Raw genomic sequence first — 25,732 nt, 5'->3', positions numbered from 1 at the left:
ACCTCTTATACATGTGCTATCAAAGGTAACGATTTGGAGGACGATTAGATCGAATCCGTGTTGTTGAAAAAGTTCGGGGAGACCCTCTCGAAGGGAGCAATGATCTGGTATCACAATTTACCGCCAAACTCCATCGATTTTTTTGCCATGTTAGCAAATTCGTTCATAAAGGCACATGCTGGTGCCATAAAGGTTGCAACAAGGAAATCAGACCTCTTCAAAGTAAAGCAAAGGGGTAATGAAATGCTGAGGGAATTCGTATTCCGATTTCAAATGGAACGCATGGAATTACCACCGGTCACAGATGATTGGGCCATACAAGCTTTTACCCAAGGGTTGAACGAGCTAAGTTCGACAGCATCACGTCGGCTGAAGCAAAACTTGATCGAGTATCCAGCAATAACTTGGGCAGATATACACAACCGATATCAATCGAAAATTAGGGTCGAAGATGACCAGTTGGGAGCTCCGTATGGACCCGTGCATCAGAACAGGACATCTACTAAAAGCCAAAGGGAGATCGATAGAGAACAAAGGTCGAACAAAGACCGATATCAATCGTACATCGCAGATCGGATGAACAACGGTTCAACACGCAATACAGTTCAGAACAATCGAAGGATTGATCGAGGGCAAAATTCTCGGGGACTTATGAGCAAGAGCGACTTTGATAAATATGTCGATCATATAGAAGCACCTCGGTTATCAGAGTATAACTTCAGCGTTGGTGCATCCGCCATCGTGTTGGCTATTGGACTCATCAAAGACACTAAGTGGCCTCGACCCATGCAGACCGATCCTGCCCAAATGAATCCCAATCAAGTGTGCGAATATCATGGCACCCATGGTCACAGAACGGAAGATTGCAGGCAACTAAGAGAGGAAGTAGCCCGCTTATTTAACAAAGGGAACCTTCGGAAATTTCTGAGTGATAGGCAAAGAACCATTTTAAAAATAGGGATTTCGGCAAGCAAAACGAGCAAGAAGAACCACAGCACGTCATTCACATGATCATCGGCGGCGCCGATACCCCTCAGGGACCAATGCTTAAACGCATTAAAACATCGATTGTGATGGAAAAGCGATCTCGGACTCAAGATTACGCACCCATAGGGACATTGTCCTTCGATGATGAAGATGCAGAAGGAGTCATCCAACCTCATAACAATGCACTAGTAATATCCGTACTCATGAATAAAACTAAAATTAAGCGTGTGTTAATCGATCCAGGTAGCTCGGCTAACATCATCAGATTGAAGGTCGTAGAACAGCTCGGCCTGCAGGACCAGATCGTACCCGTAACTCTGGTTCTAAACAGATTCAATATGGCATGTGAAACCACCGAAGGCGAGATAATCCTACCAATAAACGTGGTCGGAACCATCCAGGAAATAAAGTTTCACGTGATTGAAGGCGATATGAGATACAACGCCCTTTTCGAAAGGCCATGGATCCACAACATGAGAGCTATACCTTCAACCCTACACCAGGTCCTCAAATTCCTAACATCGAGAGGTGTCAAAACAGTGTACGGAGACAACCAGCCGCAAAAGAAATGTTCGCCGTCGAGGAAGCGAAATCAATTTCCTCGCCTTCGCCGATAAAGGGATCGGGCTCAGAAGGAGAACGGGACATGAAATAACAATCACAGATGTTGGCTTCGACCCAGCCAGATAACCAGAAGATCGAAGAATGTGATGATCAAAGGGTCCCTCAGTCTTTCATGATTCCCGATGACTCCGATGCCACCAAATCAACAATCGAAGAACTAGAGCAGGTCACACTAATCGAGCACTAGCCCGAGCGAAAGGTATACTTGGGAACGGGGTTGAGCCCTGAACTTAGGGAGAAACTTGTTCAATTTCTTATCTATAACATTGATTGTTTTGCCTGGTCCCATTTAGATATAACAGGGATCCCACCGGACATAACAACGCATCGGCTAAGCTTGGACCCTAGGTTCAGATCGGTGAAGCAAAAGAGAAGACCTCAGTCCGAGGAAAAGCACGCATTCGTAAAAAATGAGGTAACCAAACTTCTCAAGATAGGGTCCATTCGGGAGTTGAAATATCCCGAATGGTTAGCCAATATAGTTGTAGTGCCTAAAAACGGGAACAAACTTAGAATGTGTGTGGACTATAAGAATTTGAACAAAGCATGCCCCAAAGATTCCTTTCTGCTGCCCAACATCGATCACATGATCGATGCCACGGTCGGCCACGAGATCCTCACTTTTCTCGATGCCTATTCCGGGTATAATCAAATCCAGATGAACCCGGAGGACCAGGAAAAGACTTCATTTGTCACCAAATATGGAACATATTGTTATAATGTGATGCCCTTCGGGCTTAAAAATGCAGTGGCTACTTACCAACGCCTAGTAAATAAAATGTTTGAAGAACAAATAGGTAAATCAATGGAAGTTTATATTGATGACATGCTAGTTAAGTCCCTGCGCGCAGAGGACCATTTGACCCATTTGCAGGAAATGTTCGAGATTTTGAGGAAATACAACATGAAGCTCAACCCCGAAAAATGTGCTTTCGGGGTCGGTTCGGGCAAGTTCCTCGGCTTCATGGTGTCAAATCGGGGAATCGAGATTAACCCCGATAAAATCAAGGCCACCGAAGACATCACTATCGCGGACAACATGAAAGGTGTACAAAGGCTAACGGGATGGATTGCAGCCTTAGGCCGATTCATTTCGAGATCATCAGATCGAAGTCACAAATTTTTCTCTCTACTCAAAAAGAAGAACGATTTCGCTTGGACCCCGGAATGCCAACAAGCATTAGAGGAACTAAAACGATATTTATCGAGCCCACCACTACTTCATCTCCAAAAACATACGAAAAACTTTGCTTGTACTTGGCAGTATCGGAATTCGCCGTAAGCGGTGTCCTAGTTCGAGAAGAGCAAGGTACGCAATTTTTCGATTATTATATAAGTCAGACCTTAGGGGAAGCGAAAACTAGATATCCACACCTAGAAAAATTGGCACTTGCACTAATAAGTGCCTCTAGAAAGTTAAGACCGTACTTTCAATGTCACCCCATATGCGTATTGACCACTTACCCACTTCGTAATATTTTGCACAAGACCGAACTATCAGGCCGATTGACCAAATGGGTCGTTGAACTCAGTAGGTACGATATCGAATATCAACCCCGTACGGCCATCAAGTCTCAAATTTAAGCAGACTTCGTGGCCGATTTCATGCCAACCCTCGTCCCCGAAGTCGAAAAAGAACTCCTGTTGAAATCGGGTGCATCATCGGGGGTATGGATCCTTTTTGCGGACGGGGCTTCGAACGTGAAGGGGTCCGTGCTAGGCATAGTTTTGAAACCACCCACGGGTAACACTATTAGGCAATCTATTAAAACTACCCGGTTGACTAACAACGAGGCCGAGTATGAAGCCATGATTGCAGGTCTCGAGCTAGCTAAAAACTTGGGAGCATAAGTCATTGAAGCCAATTGTGACTCTTTGCTGGTGGTGAGTTAAGTAAACAAAACCTTCGAAGTTCGAGAAGGTAGAATGCAAAGGTATTTAGACAAATTGCTTGTCACTTTGCACTATTTCAAACAGTGGACTTTACGGCACGTTTCACGAGAACAAAACAAAGAGGCCGATGCACTTGCAAATTTGGGATGACTTGAGCTCGGGGACTGTCATTCAACTTTCGAGATCGGTAATTGAAGAATGTCACGCCGAGATAATTTCTACAAGCTTAACCTGGGATTTGAAAAATAAGTATATTGAATACTTAAAGAGCGGAAAGCTCCCATCGGACCCTAAAGATTCTAGGGCCCTACGGACTAAAGCTGCTCGATTCACGTTGGCTTTGGATGGAACACTATATCAAAGGACATTCGATGGACCGCTGGCAGTATGCTTGGGTTCGGGAGGTACCGATTACATCCTACGGGAAGTGCACGAGGGCACTTGTGGGAATCACTCTGGTGCCGATACATTAGTTCGAAAAATAATCAGAGTAGGGTATTATTGGACCGATATGGGCAAAGATGCGAAGGAATTTGTTCGTAAATATGACAAATGTCAAAGGTTTGCGCCAATGATCGATCAACCCGGAGAGCAACTTCACTCAGTCCTATCTCCATGGCCGTTCATGAAATGGGGAATGGATATCGTCGGCCCTCTGCCATCGACCCCAGGTAAAGCCAAATTCATTTTATTTATGATTGACTATTTTTCTAAATAGGTGAAAGCGCAGGTGTTCGAGAAAATAAGAGAGAAAGAAGTTATAGACTTTATTTGGGATCATATCGTATGCCGATTCGGGATACTCGCCGAAATAGTATGTGACAATAAGAAACAATTCGTTGGCAGCAAAGTAACAAAATTCTTCGAAGATCACAAAATAAGAAGGATACTATCAACACCATACCACCCCAGTGGGAACAGACAGGCCGAATCAACGAACAAAACTATCATTCAAAACCTAAAGAAGAGGTTGAACGACGCTAAAGGAAAATGGAGAGAAATCCTGCCCGAGGTCCTTTGGGCATATCGGACAACGTCAAAATCCAGTACGGGGGCGACCCCATTCTCCTTAGTATATGGGTCCGAAGCGTTGATACCAGTCAAAGTCGGTGAACCCAGTACCCGATTTTGATTCACGATGGAAGAATCAAATAACGAGGCTATGAATACCAACCTCGAAATATCAGACGAAAGACGAGAAGCTGCTCTCGTCCGATTGGCCACCCAAAAGCAGCGAATCGAAAGGTATTATAATCGAAGAACCAAGCTCTGCCATTTCAAGCCCGGGGACTTAGTGTTAAGAAAAGTCACCATCAATACCCGAAATCCGAACGAAGGAAAACTAGGACCAAATTAGGAAGGACCATATCAGGTTCTCGAGAACGTCGGAAAGGGATCATACATGCTCGGCATTATAAACGTCAAACACCTATCAAGCAGTTAGAATGTGTCACATCTAAAACGATACTACTGCTAAGGTACGACCCTTCCATATTCATTTACATTTCAAAACTGACCCCTGCAGAAGTCCGAACAAGAGCTAAGATTGACCCTTCGCTTGAAAGCACGTGTTGCACTCTATTTCCCTTAGACCGGTTTTATCTCAAATGTTTTTTTCGGCAAGGTTTTTAATGAGGCAACCAATGATCGTGTTGCACTTACAACAAGTATCCGAGGCCTCTGTACATTCGACCTCGAATACTGGGGAGGGGGCATTAGCCCTCAAATATATCAAGTTCTGATGCAAAAAGGTTATTTTGCAACAACGGGGTTCCAGTAGGAAAAGTTATAAGAGTCAAAATGGTCAAAACAAACCATGCTCATGTAGTTAGCCCGAACCCAGACGCGAAACATGAACACATGTATAATGACTTGCAAAGAAAGTCCTCCTCTTTACTGATATCTTTTATCCAAGAAAAATTCCTCCATTTGGAGATTTATTATGCAATTAGAATTAAGATAAACTTGACCATTACGCCTACGGGCTACTTTTATTTCTAGTTCGAGCAAGCACTCATTCGACCATTATGCCTACGGGCTATATTACTTCGAGTTCGAATCATTCACTCGACGACTAAGCCTACGGGCTACTTTTATTACGAGTTCGAGCAAGTACTCACTCGACCATTATGCCTACGGGCTACATTACTTCGAGTTCGAATTATTCACTCGACGACTAAGCCTACGGGCTACTTTTATTTCAAGTTCGAGCAAGCACTCACTCGACCATTACGCCTACGGGCTACATTAGTTCGAGTTTGAATCATTCACTCGACGACTAAGCCTACGGGCTACTTTTATTTTGAGTTCGAGCAAGCACTCACTCGACCATTACGCCTACGGGCTATATTACTTAGAGTTTGAATCATTCACTTGACGACTAAGCCTACGGGCTATTTTTATGATGAGTTCGAGCAAGCACTCACTCGACCATTATGCCTACGGACTACATTATTTTGAGTTCGAATCATTCACTCGACGACTAAGCCTACGGGCTACTTTTTTTTCGAGTTCGAGCAAGCACTCACTCGACCATTATGCCTACGGGTTACATTACTTCGAGTTCGAATCATTCACTTGATGACTAAGCCTACAGGCTACTTTTATTTCGAGTTCGAGCAAGCACTCACTCGACCATTACGCCTACTGGCTATATTACTTTGAGTTCGAATCATTCACTCGACGACTACGCCTACGGGCTACTTTTATTTCAAGTTCGAGCAAGCACTCACTCGACCATTATGCCTACGGGCTATATTACTTCGAGTTTGAATCATTCACTCGACGACTACTCTTACGGGCTACTTTTATTTCGAGTTCGAGAAAGCACTCACTCGACCATTACGCCTACGGGCTACATTACTTCGAGCTCGAATCATTCACTCGACGACTAAGCCTACGGGCTACTTTCATTTTGAGTTCGAGCGAGCACTCACTCGACCATTACGCCTACGGGTTATATTTCTTCGAGTTCGAATCATTGGCTCAACTAGTAAGCCTAAGGGCTACGTCATTTCGAGTCTGAAAAACAATCAATCATAGAGACTTCGAAGTCCAAATTTGATTAAATTGTTAAGATCCTTGTGAAAACATTTGTAAGGCACGTATAAAGTCTTCAAAAGTCGGCCAAGTTGTCTATATACAAAATTGTCTACATGATTGATTACAAATGTAAAAAATTAAGAACTAAGCTTCCTGATCATCCTCAGGGGCGTTTGCTTTTCTGTCAGGCTCTTCCCCATCCTCGGATCCGCTCTTGCTACCGTCATCATCATCATCATCGCCATCAGAAGCCAAGGCTTCAGCTTCAGCTTCGAGCTCTTTAGCCTTTTTTATATCTTTGGTAAGGTCGAAACCTTGAGCGTGTATCTCCTCGAGGGTCTCCCTCTGAGACCTATATTTAGCAAGTTCGGCAACCCAATGTGCTCGAGTGTCGGCAATATTCGCCGCCTCTCGTGCCTCCATCTGAGCAGCCTCGGCATCAGCCTGATACATGGCAATGGACTTATCCGCCAAGACTTTCGACGACTCAACCTCTGCCTTGGCCTCAGCAAGCCGTGCTTCAAGCTCCTCGATCCTCTTAGCTTGAGCCGAACCCTTTTGCTTGACGTTTCGAAGCTGAACATCGGTCGATAATAATTTGGTCAAAATGGTTTTTTTTTTCCGTAGCCAGGCGGTCGATAGTCTCCTTCCACCGATTACATTCAGCTTTGATTTGATAAACTTTTTTTCGAAGTAACCCGATCTTTTCAACCTTTTGCTGCAGTTGAGACAACGAATGGTTAACTTCCACAGTTGAGTCAAACCCATACTTTAACAGAACGAGGCTCACCTGCTTATCGAGTTCGGCCTCTTCTTCTCGAGCCTTAGCTAAATTCGTTTGGAGGTCCTTTATAGCCTCGTCCTTTTGGCTGTAAAGAAGCCGCAAGGCGTCTCTCTCCCCCGATACCTTCTGAAGCTCGACCTCACACTAGCTAAGGTCGACTCAAAACCTACTAATGGCCTGCACAGTAGGGAAAGAACACAAGTCAAGTTTGGAAAAGAACAAAGAAACCAAGAATAGTAAAATCATTACTTGAGTAATGAAACGTTGGGCTTCTTCTAGTAGAAGAGAAACGTCACCAATATCAGAAGCATCATCGACTCCAGTAAAGCAATCCCGAAAGGGATCCCCTACACTAGAGCCTCCGCCCATATCGGGGGTCTTCAATTCTCGAGCTTCCTTTAACGCCTCCTCAGAAAAGGTTGGAAGGGAAGGCGAATGACCCACTGTCATAGCCCCAAGTGAATCACTTAGGGCGCTCCGATCAAGACTCGGGATTCTAGGACCGACCCCGAATCGTACAGCCTCCATCGGCTCAGGAGCTCTGGTAACCTCGATAGCTTTCGCAGATCGGATCACCAATGCCGAGGCACCATCTTCTTCTCCTCCTCCTCCTCCTCCTCCTCCTCCTTCTTCTTCTTCTTCTTCTTCTTCTTCTTCTTCTTCTTCTTCTTCTTCTTCTTCTTCTTCTTCTTCTTCTTCTCTCAGTCGTTGGACCGAGTCAATCGGAAGAGCAATTGCCTTCCTCCTCACCCTTCGAGTTTTGGGCTTGGGGTCATCTGACCGAGAGGTAGCTTTTCGCTTCTTATCTTTCCCTGGTTTCGGGACCGGGGACTTGGTTCCTTCTTCACCGATCGAAGGCCTCAAAGCGGAATCCTTGGTTACACCTGTATGAAAGGAAATCGGTAACGAATGGAGCACAAAGAACACTTCGAAGGAAACGAGAAGTAAAACCTTACCATGATTCTTGGCCTCCCATCTACCTTTTGCCAAATCACGCCAAGCGCGTTCGGCATAAGAGAAAGTCGAGGCTAACTTCCGAACCCAATCCTCGAGGTCGGGCACTACTTGTGTCATCCAAGGGGCAGCTGTATATCGGTGAAAGACATCAGAAAAAATTGGGAAAAGATACGAAAAGCAACGTCTTATGAGAACCACTTACGGTCGAAATTCCATTCCTCGAGGAACGACATCTTCTCTTCCGGAATAAGGTCACGGGCCCTCACCCGAATATAGCGACCCATCCAACCCCGATCCTTGTCTTCGTCGATGCTCGACATCAAAGCCTTCGATGCCCGGCGATGAAGCCTGATTAGTCCTCGGAAGATTTGATGCCGATACAATCATATGAGGTGATTCAGGGAAAAATCCAGCCCCCCGGCTTTGATGGAGAAGAAGCGAAGTAGGATTACTATACGCCATAGAGAGGGATGAATTTGACCGAGAGTGACCTGATATCTTTTGCAAAAATCAATGATCACCGAGTCGACGGGACCCAATGTGAAAGGATAAGTGTAAACACTTAAAAACCCCTCCACATGGGTGATGCCGCTCTCTTCAGGGGATGGAATTTGCAACATAATCTCGGAACCCCAGTTGCAATCTTTCCTAACGGCCTCAAAATGACCCTCCGTTATAGAGCACATGTACATCAACACGTGCTCGCATCGACCCGGAACATATGAAGGATTCTCAACCTTAAAATCGATCTTCAGAGTACACGGGCTGGGAACATAGTCGTAGGTGGACGGCTCCACCGGTGCCTTGTCGCCGGACGGCCGTGAAGAAGAAGCTTTTCTCTTTCTGAGGTACAGTTTTCGAAGTTTTGGCCATTGATATGAGAGGAAGAAAGGCAAAGGAAAGTGAAAAATTGATGACACCAAAACTCTGGTGTAGGTGGCTCTGCAAGCGACGAAATAGAGAGAAAGGATAAGAAAATTTGGAAGTGTGAATGCGTAAAATTGGTAAATATTAAATGGAAGGGTTATTTATAAGCTCGCATCATGACGGTCCAATATCAGAAGTGGCCGACCGCCATCTGACAAGCATTAAATACCTTGAAAGACTAAATCGATGGGACAGCTATCACATACGTCATAATCGATCCATGTTAAAACGTCAGCTTATAACCCGATCGAACCGTCGAAAATCATATCGATTGTCACCGCATCCTTCGTGAGAAACGAGGGGACTATCTGTATATGGTCGAAATAGATTTTGGCCTTCCTACGTTCGATCGAGTTCAAGTGGTAAGAAATAGGAGTGGAATTTTGGGAGTGAGCTCCGAAGACAGTACAAACGAGCCTCGAGTCCGAAGGCTGCTCGAGGAGTCGGCTCGATAATCTTATCGAGCCCGTGACCAAATCAATCCGCAGGGCATTGCTTCGAGGTCGGAAATGCGCGACGCCCATCCCGAAGGTCGAACTCAAGCCAAGACCGAAGGGCTCGACCCAGTAACGAGTTCGAACCAGTATCGAGCTCACAGACAAGAGCCGTTTCAACCGCACCAAGAGAGAGAATCTTGACGGGAATCGAGGAAGAGACAAATCATCATGGGTCCTCCACTGTATGCTTTATTTTATTATTTTTTGTTATAAATAAAGTAATGACCCTCTACTATAAAAGGAGGATCCTTGTAAGCTATGGATATACTGAATACACTGGAACAAAAGATATCTCCTTGTGCTTGTTTTACTTCATTTTACTCATTCTTTCTGTTCATTATTCCCATTCTTATAGTCAAGAATATTCGTATTGCTATCTCTCTATACGATTTGTATCAAAGGGTATCACGTGTCCTTAGAACCATACATAAATTTAACGTTATCTGATTTTTCGGGTAAATAATATTATTGAAATGAAATTGAAAGGTAAGAGATTTGGGGAAAAAGGTGGATTCTGACATAATTCACAACATGTTGGTATATACGTGTGGTGAAATTTTTATGAGAAATACAAAGAAGGTCGTCTACGAGTGTACGTACATGCATGTCAGTGTAAAATATGGAGAAATAATTCAGAACAACATGCGTGTATATTTTCTTTTAGTCAAACGTAACTCATTAGTTTCCACTCCCTTCTCTTTTTTCCTTCATTTTTGAATATATTTCTGAGCATAGAGTTTTTAAAATAATTTATCCATTGGATCAATCTAATTAGTAGTACTTCTTAACTTTGAAGATAAACATGCATTTCATCAAGGCTCAGATGAAAAAAAGAGAATACTATAATAAAATCAACAATGTTACAAAGGGTCAAAATATTTTTCAAAATTGTGAAAAAATCCATATATATTGCCCGTCTAGTGCAATAACAACACACCAAATAATGATCGTAGAACACACAATATGCTACATTGTGCTAGTGAATTTGACTAAAGATATTGGAAGAATGTAGGGATGCATGTACACAGTGTGGATCGAGTTAAGGTATATCCATTCAGCCGATGAACTCATAATTTTGACATGAATCTTTAGATGTATATGTGAAAAAATTACTAAATTATAATAAATATTAAATTCTGAACTCATAAGTACAATGAGTTCAGCAATAAAAACATTGAGCAAAACTTGACGCCGCCTTTGCATGTACAGCTATTGCATGTACAGCAAGCACAATAATATTCTTCACTATTGACATTTACTGATGAGATTCAAATGAGAAGTGATAGTGAGGAATGTAGTTTCACTGCATGGGATAGTAAGACCACCCATTGGATGATCAAATCCATATTCATCCTCTGCTTTCCTCAACAATTCTTGAAATAAAGGATGTTCCAAATATGAAATTGGAACCACAAACCTCCTATGCTTCTTGTAATGGCTCTCTCCTACATATACTGCCACGTGTCCTTTGGGTATGATCTCTGCAGCCAACTCTTTTCTTGATCCGACAAGAACATTATTCTTAGCTTGTCGAATCATTGCCCTTATACCTATCCCCATCATCAACTTTTCTTAGAATCTTTCTTGAAAAAAAAAAAAAAAGAATGCAGTGTCAAGCTATTCGAAGATTAGCAGTCTAGCTTAGTCGCTTCCTCAAATTTTGGATCCCGCTCTCAATTTCGTCAATGCTTTTAAATTTCTTTTTCTGCCGAAGGCTTATGAATCGTTTTTCCTACCTTAAAAAGAGTGCTAATATAAGAAATTATAAGTGAGTAATTCCAAGTGGAGAAAGAAGTGAAGGAGAAGAACTTAAAGAAGCTAGCAGCTTGTTTAATGTGTTGAAATGATTAGTGAACATCTATATATATATATGGAAAGAACATGAGAATGTGGGACCAAAGTACACCCTAACAAAGCACGACGGTGGATGGTTTTTTTCTTATTTTTCTTCCTTTTGCATTATTATAGCAGTGATCCCATTGCTTATCAATTGGCTCCCCCAACATGTTGCAGTATGAAAGACTGAATACTGTTTTCATGAAGGTAATAATAATAATTATAGTATAAGATATTTATTATATGGTGTGATAGCCCATAGTTTTTTTGGGTCATACCGCGTACTGCTCTGTAGATTCCCAGCTATTTTTTAGCTGCTGCTACTACAATAAAATACTTTTGATATGTTTTGAGTCTTGAAATTGTTATTTTTCTTTATTTATGCTCTTTGACGGTATAAAGTATCACTTTAGTTTAACTGTATTATTTTAACTTTCGCTTTATCTCTTTTCACGCTCAAAATATATGGTATAATTTACCAAGAAGTTACCCCTATTAAATACTTTTTGAGAATGAATGATATTAAAAAAATACTATTTTTTTAATATTAAAGATACAATTGGAAATAATTAATAATTTTAGTCTTGAATTCTTGAAGCGACAATTTTTTTGTGACAATTTTTTGAGTTAAAAGCTCAATTAAAATGGGAAGGAGGGAGTATATAATAACAATTAGCTAAATCTTCTAGAGTAATAACATGTTATAACAAATTAAATTACATTAATTAATTGTGCAAAGAATTTTACATTATTAATGTATCTAATTAACTTAAGTTTGAGTCATGAAATTATAAGAATAATTAAGATGAAGTTCATACATTAAATGAGGCGCGTAAGCCTGCATATTGTTGCGTCGTAGTACTTGACACGTAAGGCCTAAATTCTGCGTTTAAAAAAAATTTCGCCTAATTTGATTATTTAATTAAATTCTGTTGCACCCAAGTTCCTGGTATATCCCGCGCAATGATCACTTGCTAGCTGTTACCATTAAGATCGAGTGCCATATAATTAAGCACAATTACGTCGCAATTTGTGATTAATTTCTTTTAAGTGTTAGTTTCTTGAATGATTAATGTTGAATTCTATACTTGTTCCCACCTCGCTCTCTCAATTTTGGCACTTCAACAAGAGTTAAGATATGGTCAACAGAATATACCATTTTGTGCTTAGTTTTTTAATAGAAGCATATACTCCCTCGGGTCCTTTTTTTGTTTATCATTTTAGCTAAATAAATTTGGTTTAATCGCTTTAGGAAACTATGAAGATGTTAAATATCTTTTCCGAATCTATCGTTAATTTAATATATGATCCATACAATTAGTATTAAATAATTTTATTAATTAATGGATGTGCCAAAACCTTAAATGACAATTAAAAAGATAGAAGAGAGTAAAAGTATATTTGAAAGAGTCTTAAAGTTTGTAAAACTATATAAGTTAGAGGTAGTTTAATTTCACAAATCTTAAGCAAGCTTGACATGTGCTTTCATTAATTATTTCAGCATTTCCATCTTCAAACCCTAACTATTGAATAGCTAATCTATTAGGAATTTGTCCTAATTTTTTTATCTTATTTGGATTTATTCTTTTACTTGAAAGAAGAGTAGAATATTAACCATAATTGTTTTACTTTTCCTATAAAGAAAATATATATATCTCTTACATATTTAACTGATTCCTTTCTTGTAGGAAAAAAGTTATGGATCTCTATTAATTGAGTCATCCATAATATATTCATTACGAGAGTTTTATTTTAGGAGAGATTATTCTCTCAATAGTTTTATATTTTCTTTTATATTAGTATTCTCATATGTAGTCGGTCAACCAAACCATATTATAACATTAACTTTGACATATTTTATTATTCTCTCAATAGTTTTATATATGTAATCGGTCGACCAAACCATATTATAACATTAACTTTTGTCATATTTTTCTTTTGCCTTGTTATTTTTGATCCTAACATAATCTTGGATTCTTGACATTTCAAAACTCAAGTTTGACTAATATCATTGAACTCATTATTTCTATAATATTCCACTTACACAATCGATAACCAATCGTTAAGTATAAATAGTCCAAAGATCTGAATTTATTTGTTTTAAAGTTTGCAGGCAAAAAATGGAGTACTCTATGATATCTCATTCATGTGCGCCTAATCATATGAGATTTAAATTTTTTGACTTCCATCTTTCTCTAGCTGTATCTAAATGGAGTATAATAATAAAGTTCCAACTGATCTTCACCCATAAAACTATGAAATCTTTTCCAGAATTTTGTCAGTAATCATTTGGAGGTGCCATTACCAATTAGTTCAACTGCAAATAATTGCATTTTCCCCTATTCTTTTGGTTGTCAGTGCACCTAACCTAGCTAGTGATCTTTTTTCCCATCATCATCCAGTTAAAATAACTCAGGGTATAAAAGAAGGAAAAGGAAAATTAAGTTTACATATGAAAAAGACTAATTAATTCATTACAAAAAAGAAAATAATTCTGAACTCTATTTTGAAGAGTGCATGTACAATTACACTTAGGAAGATGTACAAGGGACAAACTTGACAGCAGTCCACATTACAAAATTGAAGTGAGGCTGACTTAATCATCTCTCTCAACTAGTAGTCTCGGATTCTGGCAGGTTGTACGCGGCGCAAATTCAAATTAGCCGGACTAGTGAACTCCAGATACCGGATGGTAATACCAAAAAAAAAAAAGAAAAAAAAGAAAAAAGAGGAAAAATCACTAAACCTACTATGGGATGAGAAATCATGAATGAGTTACAATTCTTTCAAGTCTATGTTGACTTGAGTAAGGAAATGAGACTAATGAAGTAATCTTCACTGCATGGAATAGTAATACCTCCCATTGGATGATTGTATCCAAACTCTTCTTCAGCCCAATGTAACAAATCTTGAAATAAAGGGTGATTCAAGTAAGAAATTGGAACAACAAATCTCCTATATGTTTCACCAACATAAACTGCAAAATGACCCTTTGGAACATCATTTGTAGTAGTTGAAATGCTTCCATTTCTGGGTGAAATCGTTCGTCGAAGCTTCTCTTTGGCATTAGCTATTCCAACTAAACCTCTTCCCATCTTTAAACACAAAGAATTTGTAAGATATAGAACTAAATTGAAGCTTTGAAGTGTATTGAAAATGAAACTGACTTGTGTTTGAAATGGAAGCTGGAGAACTAGACTATATATACAGATACTTCAATCCTCAAATTGGCAATAAAGAAGATTAATGTGTGAAGTTGGCAAACATATCAGGTGAAGAAATTGGCAGAAGATCACATGGTTTTGCCGAATCTATTTCAGGACATCATGTCCTACCACTTTAAGGGTACCAAAATAATAAGCATATTGCACTATTTAAAAATGTGATATGCTGATAAAGGTATATTCTTACTTCAACTTTTTAACAATAAGATGATCATATAATTTTAGTATGGTGTCCGAGCAGGCGAACAATCTGTATTCTGACTTTCACTATCACCTATTATAGAAGAATTTATACATATTTGACTCATAAAAAAGAGTCAAGCTGTTGGGACCAAACACACTCACGCAAGTTTACGTGGTCCTCAAGTAATAGAGTAGTGAATAAAGTATCGTTCCCACGAAAACTTATGATTAACTTTTGACTAATTCAAACTCAAATAGCTTATCGATTCAAGCGATTTATTATAAAATAGATAATTGTCTAATTTACTACCTAAAAACTATCAATTAATGAAATACTAGAAATCAACACAACACTTAAATAGTTTTAAATAACAATCAATGGGAGATAATATTCCAGGGTCACGGGTTATCTAACAATCATGTTGCATTCTCAGCTTAAAATAACTAATTGATTTATCTAGATTGTTGATTGACAGGGTTGATATTACTCATAAGAATCTGTCGAGTCCTTACTCGCCTATTTAAGCTAACTTAATACCTATATGTCTATGGAATTAAGACTAACAAGAACGCATTTATAATTTTTATATTGCAACCGAGCAAGCCAATTAGGTATATGTTTATCCCAATTGCGAATTCGTTCCCCGATGCCCGGGTCTAAGAACTTGCTCTATTTAATTCTATATGCAATCTAGAGTTCCCACTTTCGAGTTCAACTCTAGATTCGTAGATAGTATTTCACTGTTAGCTACTCAGCAAAATAATTAAAAACAGAATTAAATAAACAACCCAATATGATAAAATCAACTTCGTCAAATTAAACTTCAAACATCAACATTCATGCATACCCATGACCCTAGAACAATAGGGTTCTTAGCCACTCATGTTCATGTAATCATCAAATAATTCACAAGAGTGCATAATAATCAATAAAAGAAGGAAAAATAAGAACTCAAGATGAATTCCGTAGTTCCCCAGCTTTGTCGTGGCTTTTTCCCTCTTCCTAATCTGTTAGATGCCCTAAAAGAGGCGTTTTTGGCTTATATATTGCGTAAAAAAGTCGTGGGCTAAAGTTCTCCTATTCCTAATCCGACTCAGCTTCAGGGATTGATGCTGGGGTGGATGCGTCGCATCCACCTCGTCCTCCACTTCTCAGCTTCTTATGCTAGGGTGGATGCATCGCATCCACCCTTTGTTCCTCCTTCTCAGCTTTGCATGCTAGGGTGGATGCGTCGCATCCACCCTTTGTTCCTCCTTCTCAGCTTTGCCCAGGTGCGGATGCTATGGCGGATGCTATGGGCCGACTTCACTGCTAAGGGTGCACGAAATCTGATTTTTTTCTCTAGATTGGATGCGACGCATCCAACCCCTCTTCCTCTACCTAGAGCACCTTTTCTTCATATTTTTGTACTCCAAACACCCTAATTCATCACACACAACTCAATTAGTCATAAAACCAATAATTAAACCATGTTGGGCATTTTAAAGATCAAATAGCATCAAAAAGCGGTTAAAACATGGGTAAAGTAACATCAACACATATCGAAATATGCCCAACATCACCACCCCACACTTAAACCTTTGTTCGTCCTCGAACAAACCATCACTATAGTAGACGAAACAAAATTAAGCTCTTATCATTCAAAGCATACTACACCTATGACCATGGTCATTTGCCACAACTAGGCTCTAGAATATGCATCATATGCACTTCCCTTTACTTGTGTCATTATTTAAAAATATTCAAACAAAGACAACATGCTCACAATAATCCTAACCTCAAAAACCGACTCAATGTCACAATGCACTCATGGCTTGAACACCCAACATCACCGAGAAGTCTAATAACGTTACCTATCCCTCGTGAAACTATGTGCCCTCACAACAAGAACAAGAGAGCGAGTTTAATCCACACATTCGAATCTCATGATCAAATATATTTTAATGACTCACATATATCAAAGAAAATCGCTCACTCTCACAAAGAAGTCACATGCATGCAATTGGTACCATAGGCTTGCCCTTAATGTAAATCTCTACTAATGTAAGCTCGCTCGATCTAAAATCAATTAGGACTTTTTCATGGTTGTAATATGGGCTAAGGGAAGGGTAGGATATATTTTAGGAATAGTGACTCAACCTCCTAAGAACTTTAACACATCACCAAATAACTTAAGCGCAAATTCTTCAACACCACTTCAATTTCACAAATAATATCACCCCCAATAATATGTCCTCTTTCTTTAAGCACTACTTTAATTCATGCCCACTAGCACGAACAAGACAATAATTTATTCATCTATATTTTTTATTTTTATTATTATTTTTTATTTCCGCTAGTGGTGTAGTATTTTACAAAACAAGTGCACCTTTCTTCCCGTCATTGGTTCCACTTAAAAGTCACCTCACACTTAGTCCCTTATTACTTCTTTTAGCGCTCATCTAACAATTAAAGTGCTTTAAGAGGTAAAAGGATCAAAACAATATCAATTAAGAATAAAAAAGGGTATAGGCTTGTAATGTGGGTACCAAATAAAAGTCAATAGTCTCAAAATGGTTAACTAGGGATAAATTTTATTTATGATAAGCAATAAGCTCAAAAAGATCAAAGAAAGCCTAAAATCAATTCTCAAACCGAGCATCACCTAAAATTTCGCTTCAACTCACATACCGGGCAAGTTCTAGACACAAGTACAATGACATGGACTACACAAAAAATCTCACCACACATGGCACATGACTCACTAAGGGACGGTCCCATTCCGACTCTCAAATAATGCAAGTGTTCACGGAGCCACGAGATATTAAGCATTAAGCACAAAGTGAACACAAATCAAGAAAATGAGAAATAGTCGTCACAAAACATGCTATCCAATATATAAAGGCATCAAGATTAATATCAAATTATACAGAAGATACTACACATGACAAAGCATAAATATGCTACTATCAAACAAGTCAAGGGCGCCTAGATTCATCATTCTTGCTCCTTTTATTCCCTAAATTCCTAATCTACTCGGAAAGAAAAAAAGCTACCCCGTTCAAACTACATCCCATAGAAAAGAACCGAGGCACAAAGAAAAATCACAGGGGATTGTTACTACCTAAAGAAAGCTAAAAGACATATTTTTGAATTTTTGTTTAGACTTTAATCCCTCAAAAAAACTGTCTAGGAGATCAATCGTCGGGAAAAGTCCAATTTTTCTACTTTTTTCATTTTTTTTTCCACAAAAGCTACTACACTTAAGAATGAGTACTACAACTAAGCTAAAATAGCACAGAAACTCATCCAAACGATCTCCTCACCCCACACTTAAAATTTTGCAATGTCCTCAATGCACACTATAAATAATAAGAGGGTAAACGAGACTCCCTGGTAGGCCAAAGGCCGAAGCAATAGCGGCTCACGAGGTACTCAGACTTCCCCCAGGCATCGTCCTTTGTGTGGGCACCCCACACTTAGTCCTCACCATCTAGCTCGCTTTTGCACTCTTCTAATGGCTTTGCTTCCTATGCTCATAATCCTACAAAACAAAAATAAATACAACAAAAAAATAAAAATAAAAAAAAATAAAAAGTAAACAAAAATAAAAGAAAGCAGTAAAGTTGGGTTGCCTCCCAAATAGCGCCTGATTTAACGTCGTGGCACGACGCAATACGTTCTTCACGCCTCCACCAAATCCATCGAGGTCTTGTGACGTGCAATGTCACCACCCCAATAGTGTTTTACTCTCTGGCCATTTACTAAAAATGTTGCATTGGAACTCATATCACGTAATTCCACCGCCCTATGAGGTTTCACACTAACCACTTCAAACGAACCCGACCATCGAGATTTAAGCTTTCCGGGAAAAAGCTTTAGCCTCGAATTAAACAAGAGAACTTCTTGACCTAGCTCAAACTCATGATGTTGGATGTGCTTATCATGCCACCTCTTTGTCTTTTCTTTATACAATTTGGCATTTTCATACGCATGCAATCGAAATTCATCAAGCTCGTTGAGTTGTAACAATCTCTTCTCACCGGCCAAGTCCATCTCCATATTTAGCTTTTTAATCGCCCAATAGGCTTTGTGTTCAAGCTCAACGGGCAAGTGGCACGCTTTACCATAAACCAACCTGTACGGAGAAGTACCTATGGGGGTTTTGTAGGCAGTGCGATATGCCCATAATGCATCATCCAGCTTTCTGGCCCAGTCCTTTCTATTCCCACTTACTGTTTTCTCCAAAATCTGCTTTACCTCTCTGTTGGAAACTTCTACTTGACCACTCGTTTGGGGATGATAGGCAGTGGAAACCTTATGCTTAACTCCATACTTTGCAAGAACATTATTCAGCAATTTGTTACAAAAGTGAGTTCCCCCGTCGCTTATCAACACTCTTGGAGTCCCAAAACGTGTGAAGATGTGCTTCTTTACAAAGCTTACCACTACCTTTGCGTCATTAGTAGGAAGAGCAATGGCCTCCACCCACTTAGAAACATAGTCGACCGCCACCAAGATGTACCTGTGCCCATTAGAATATGGGAACGGTCCCATGAAATCAATCCCTCAAACATCAAAAAGCTCTACTACCAGAATATTTTGCAAGGGCATCTCATGCTTCCTTGTGATTGTTCCGGTTCTTTGGTATCTATCACAAATTTTAACAAAGACATGTGCATCCTTAAACAATTTTGGCCAATAAAAACCTGATTGTAGCACTTTTTGGGCGGTTCTATCCCCGCCGTGATGACCTCCATATGGCGAAGCATGGCAGTCATGCAGTATAGCATTCATCTCTTCCTCAGGAACACACCTTCGCACCAACTGATCTGCGCACTTCCTATATAAGAATGGCTCATCCCACATGTAGAGTCTCACATCATGTAAGAATCTTCTTCTATTGTCAGGTGTCAATTCTAGTGACGTCACCCCACTTGCAATAAAATTCACATAATCTGCGTACCATGGGGCTTCACCTGAGGTGACTGCTAATAAATGCTCATCAGGAAATGTTTCTTTGATTGACCCTCCTTCAGCTACATGGTTCCGACTTTCTAATCTGGACAAGTGATCAACCACTTGATTTTCTGTCCCTTTTCGATCTCGAATCTCTAAGTCAAATTCTTGCAAGAGGAGGACCCAACGAATCAGTCTCGGCTTGGCGTCTTTCTTTTCAAACAAGTATCTGATAGCTGAATGATCTGTGTAAACGATGTCTTAGGTTCCCACTAGATAGGATCTGAACTTGTCAAACGCCCACACCACTGCAAGCAACTCCTTTTCAGTAACTGTATAATTCATCTGAGCTGGATTCATAGTTTTGCTCGCATAATAAATGGAGTGAAAGATTTTATCCCCCCTTGCCCCAAAACAGCTCTGATTGCTATGTTACTTGCATCGCATATCAACTCAAATGATTGCGCCCAATCTGGGCCAATGATAATTGGTGCAGTCACTAACCTTCCCTTCAGCTCCTCAAATGCTCTCAGACAGGCATCATCAAACTTGAAGGGCACATCTTTCTCAAGAAGCCTGCAACAAAGGAGAAGAAATTTTTGAAAAATCTTTAATGAAACGACGATAAAAACCTACATGGCCCAAGAAATTGCGAATGCCTTTGACGGATGTCGGTGGGGGCAATTTTTCAATCGCCTCCACCTTCGCTTTGTCCACCTGAAAACCACTTTTGGACACCTTGTGCCCCAAAACTATATCTTCACGTACCATAAAATGGCACTTTTTCCAGTTTAGCACCAAGTTTATCTCTTCACACCTAGCAAGCACTTTATCAAGGTTCATTAAACAATTATTAAAAGAACATCCAAACACAGAAAAATCATCCATGAACACTTCTACAAATCTTTCAACCATGTCAGTAAAAATAGCCATCATACACCTTTGAAAAGTCGCAGGTGCATTACAAAGACCAAAGGGCATTCTCTTGAACGCATACGTGCCATAAGGACACGTAAATGTAGTTTTCTCTTGGTCCTCTGGAGCTATAGCAATCTGATTATACCCCGAATAACCATCCAGGAAATAGTAATATTCCTGGCCAGCTAACCTATCAAGCATTTGGTCAATAAAGGGGAGGGGAAAATGGTCTTTCCGGGTGGCATTGTTCAATTTTCTATAATCTATGCAAATTCTCCATCCAGTGACAGTTCTTGTAGGAATTAAGTCATTATTTTCATTAACTACTACAGTCATCCCCCCTTTCTTCGGCACACATTGAACGGGGCTTACCCATTTGCTATCAGAGATTGGAAATACAATACCTGCATCAAGCCACTTAATCACTTCTTTTCTTACCACCTCTTTCATGATTGGATTTAGTCGGCGTTGTTGCTCTACACTTGGCTTGTGTCCGTCCTCCATGAGGATTTTATGCATGCAGAAAGCTGGACTAATGACTTTAATGTCAGACATTGTCCACCCAATTGCTCGCTTGTGCTCACGTAGCACCCTTAATAGATTTTCTTCTTGCAATTTAGACAAGTGAGAAGAAACAATAACAAGTAAAGTGTCAGAACTACCCAAATAAGCATATTGAAGGTGAGGCGGTAGGGGTTTAAGCTCCAATTTTGGAGTTGTTTCAATTGACGGCTTTGGAGGGGGGCCACTTGACCTATTCAGGGGCTCAAACGGGTGTATTCCTTGTATGTAAGCACATGATGCATCTAGGATATGCATCATCTCCTCAACCTCATCGTCAATTATCAAGCTATCTAACAACATGATTGCTTTTTCTAGAGAGTCATCTAGATATACACTCGTGTCAAGAAGTTGCTCATCCACCTCCACAACAGATATCATAGAGAGCTCCTCATAGTGGCGAGGAAGCTGGATTGCTTTGTAGACATTGAAGACTGCTTCCTCGTTGTCCACCATCATAATCATTTTCCTTTCTCTCACTTTAATTATTGCATCACCAGTTGCCAAGAGAAGTCGTCCCAATATGATTGGAACTTGTTCATCAGCCTCAAAATCTAGAATAATGAAGTCAGCTGGGAAGATAAATTTTCCAATTTGCAGTAGCACATCTTCAATCACTCTTTCAGGGTAGGCTATGGACCTATCAGCTAATTGCAACATCACAGTGGTTGGTCTTGGAACTCCCAGACCCAATTGCTTAAATAAGGACAATGGCATCAGATTTATGCTTGCACCCAAATCACAAAGAGCACGACCCACATCAATATTACCAATTCGCACTGGAATATTGAAGCTGCCAGGATCCTTAAGCTTTTGAGGAAGCTTGTTTTGGACCCTTGAAGTGCACTCCTCAGTAAGTGCAACTGTCTCGAACTCAGTCAATTTCCTCTTGTGAGCCACTATATCTTTTATGTACTTAGCATACTTTGGAATTTCACGAAGTACATCCAATAATGAAATATTTAATTGAACCTGACTCAACATAGAGAGAAATTTGTTGAACATGCGATCGTCATTCTTTTTCTGCAATCTCTGGGGGAAAGGTGGCGGTGGCCTTGCAGCCTCCATTCGCTCTGAACTTGCATTATTTTTCTTTGACTTGTATTGCCTTAGGGGTCAGATCCCCCTCAGGTATAGGTTTGTCCTTTCTCTTCTTTGGCACTTCCTCTAGTTCTCTCCCGTTTCTGAGTGTAACTGCATTAACTTGAGGGTTCTTCTCTGTATCACTGGGAAGAGAGCCTGTAGGTCTAGTATTTTGATTTCCTGCCAACTGTCCCATTTGCCTCTCAAGATTTCTGAAATCGGTCCTGAGCTGTTGATTGTCAAGTAACAACTTTTTTAGCAAGTCATTCGTACTCTCTTCTGTTTGTTGGGGTGGCTTCTGAGGCTGATTTAAATTTCCTTGAGGCCTATTCTGATTCTGTTGATTTCCGCCCCATGAGAAGTTAGGATGATTCCTCCAATTTGGATTGTAAGTGTTCCCATATTGTGCATGCTGATTCATCGGACCTCTGTTTTGTTGCCCCACATAGTATATAGATTCAGGATTCGTGGGGCACATGTCACTCATATGACTGTCACCACATAGTTCGCAGCAAATAGACATTTGCTGTACATGTTGCATCTGTTGTGTTTGTTGCATTGTCATTCTGTTCATCTGATTTGCCAGCTTTGCAATATCTACTCTCATGGCTGAGAAGTCATCAAGCTCAATCACCCCAACTGCCTTCTGTTTAATTGCTCTTCTTGCGTCCCCATCTCCCTACCAATTATGGTCATTAGCAGTGAAGTTATTTAGCAAGAGTTGTATATCACTATACGGCCTCGCCATGCAACTACCCCCACAAGCTGAATCAAGATTCATCTTTGATGCCTCATCTAGCCCATCAACAAAAGTTGTGACCTAATACCTCATCAGTCTGACAATGATGTGGGCAGTCTCTGAGTAGCTTCTTGTATCTTTCCCAAGCTTGACGTAGTGTCTCTCTATCATGTTGTTGGAACCCAAGAATTTGGCTCCTCGGCGATTTTGTCTTCTTAGTGGGGAAAAACTTGATTAGGAATTTCCTTGCTAAATTATCCCAAGTGTGGATTGAGTTCGCGGGCTCCTTTTGCAACCATTCCTTAGCTTCCCCCAACAATGAAAAGGGAAATAGTGTCAGCCTGACATATTCCTTGGAAACGTTCGGATAATTGTAAGTGTCCGTAATTTCCAAGAAGTTCTGAATGTGCCTCTGCGGGTCTTCATGAGATAGACCCACATATTGCCCTGTGGACTGAATCAGCTGTACCATGTATTGTTTGAGTTCAAAATGCCCCGTGATATCAGGCTTCACGATAGCCTGAGTCATATTAGCAAGATTGGACCTTGCGGCTTCTATCACCGGACGCTCCTTATTACCTGTCATCTCTATTGGCTATGGTTGAACTACGATGTCCAACTCTCTTTCTATTCTCGTTCTAGCTTCGACTTCCTCCTCACTCTATGAAGTGTTCGTTCAATCTCTAGATCAAAAGGAAGGAGGTTGTTTGCACTTTTACTCCTCCGCATTCAAGAGAAGATCGTGCGTTAACACAAACAAGGCAAACTGAAAATTAAAACTTGAATAAATAAGTAATAAAAGCTTAACTCAGTCAAGTAGCTAATTTCTAAGTCCCCGGCAACGGCGCCAAAAACTTGTTGGGACCAAACACACTCACGCAAGTATACGTGGTCGTCAAGTAATAGAGTAGTGAATAAAGTATCGTTCCCACGAAGACTTATGATTAACTTTTGGCTAATTCAAACTCAAATAACTTATCGATTCAAGCGATTTCTTTTAAAATAGATAATTGTCTAATTTACTACCTAAAAACTATCAATTAATGAAATACTAGAAATCAACACAACACTTAAATAGTTTTGAATAACAATCAATAGGAGATAATATTCCAGGGTCACGGGTTATCTAACAATCATGTTGCATTCTTAGCTTAAAATAACTAATTGATTTATCTGGATTGTTGATTGACAGGGTTGATATTACTCATAAGAATCTGTCGAGTCCTTACTCGCCTATTTAAGCTAACTTAATACCTATATGTCTATGGAATTAAGATTAACAAGAACGCATTTACAATTCCTGTATTGCAACCGAGCAAGGCAATTAGGTATATGTCTATCCCAATTGCGAATCCGTTCCCCGATGCCCGGGTTTAAGAACTTGCTCTATTTAATTCTATATGCAATCTAGAGTTCCCACTTTCGAGTTCAACTCTAGATTCGTAGATAATATTTCACTATTAGCAACTCAGCAAAATAATTAAAAACAGAATTAAATAAACAACCCAATATGATAAAATCAACTTCGTCAAATTAAACTTCAAACATCAACATTCATGTATACCCATGACCCTAGAACAATAGGGTTCTTAGCCACTCATGTTCATGTAATCATCAAATAATTTACAAGAGTGCATAATAATCAATAAAAGAAGAAAAAATAAGAACTCAAGATGAATTCCGTGGTTCCCCAGCTTTGTTGTGGCTTTTCCCCTCTTCCCAATCTGTTAGATGCCCTAAAAGAGGCGTTTTTGGCTTATATATTGCGTAAAAAAGTCGTGGGCTAAAGTTTTCCTATTCCTAATCCGACTCAGCTTCAGGGATTGATGCTGGGGTGGATGCGTCGCATCCACCTCATCCTCCACTTCTCAGCTTCGCATGCTAGGGTGGATGCGTCGCATCCACCTCATCCTCCACTTCTCAGCTTCGCATGCTAGGGTCACCCTTTGTTCCTCCTTCTCAGCTTTGTCCAGGTGCGGATGCTATGGGCCGACTTCACTGCTAAGGGTGCACGAAATCTGATTTTTTTTCTCTAGATTGGATGCGACGCATTCAACCCCTCTTCCTCTACCTAGAGCACCTTTTTTTCATATTTTTGCACTCCAAACACCCTAATTCATCACACATAACTTAATTAATCATAAAACTAATAATTAAACCATATTGGACATTTTAAAGATCAAATAGCATCAATAACCGGAAACATGCCCAACATCACAAGCCCGTACGTACCGGAAACAAAAGTATATTCTATCAAACTTAAATGATCACGCACTTCAATAATATTTTTAACTTCTTTTTGACACACTTCACTAACTGCACTACCAGTACGGTTGTTTATCACTTTATTGATATCGAAAGATGTTTCTCGATTATGTGAGGATAGCTAGTAGCTCTTTTTCCTATTATAGAGGCATTGAATCTAGACTTGGCCGGCTTTGTTTAATAATATGAACTTTGCCAATTTACCAGCAAAAGTTAGTGGGGTCATTTGGATGATTAATTCAGATTCTTGAAACTAGTGCCTCAGCTTTCGTT

General features: G+C 40.0%; 1 protein-coding gene across 1 annotated transcript; it reads right to left on the bottom strand.

Annotated features, from left to right (window-relative positions):
- Window positions 1–10,956: 10,956 nt before the first annotated feature.
- Window positions 10,957–14,642, bottom strand: LOC107804136 (uncharacterized). Its single transcript, XM_016627964.2, has 2 exons — window positions 14,405–14,642; window positions 10,957–11,261 (listed from the first exon to the last, which is right to left on the bottom strand). Exons 1-2 carry the CDS (start codon window positions 14,640–14,642, stop codon window positions 10,957–10,959), a joined length of 543 nt encoding a protein of 180 aa, XP_016483450.2.
- Between the last annotated feature and the right edge of the window lie 11,090 nt (window positions 14,643–25,732).

The sequence above is a fragment of the Nicotiana tabacum genome, chromosome 19 (genome assembly GCF_000715075.1).
Source record: "Nicotiana tabacum cultivar K326 chromosome 19, ASM71507v2, whole genome shotgun sequence".
NCBI classification, from domain to species: Eukaryota; Viridiplantae; Streptophyta; class Magnoliopsida; order Solanales; family Solanaceae; genus Nicotiana; species Nicotiana tabacum.
The sequence above is the reverse complement of the archived record's forward strand: the minus strand, read 5'-3'. Positions and strand labels throughout refer to the sequence as shown.

Excerpts from the sequence above, each read along its gene's own strand:
- LOC107804136 (XM_016627964.2), bottom strand. The coding sequence starts at position 14,642 with ATGGGAAGAGGTTTAGTTGGAATAGCTAATGCCAAAGAGAAGCTTCGA. Across the intron at positions 11,262-14,404 it reads ATACAATCATCCAATGGGAG|GTATAAGGGCAATGATTCGA; the intron begins GTATTACTATTC and ends TGATGGGGATAG.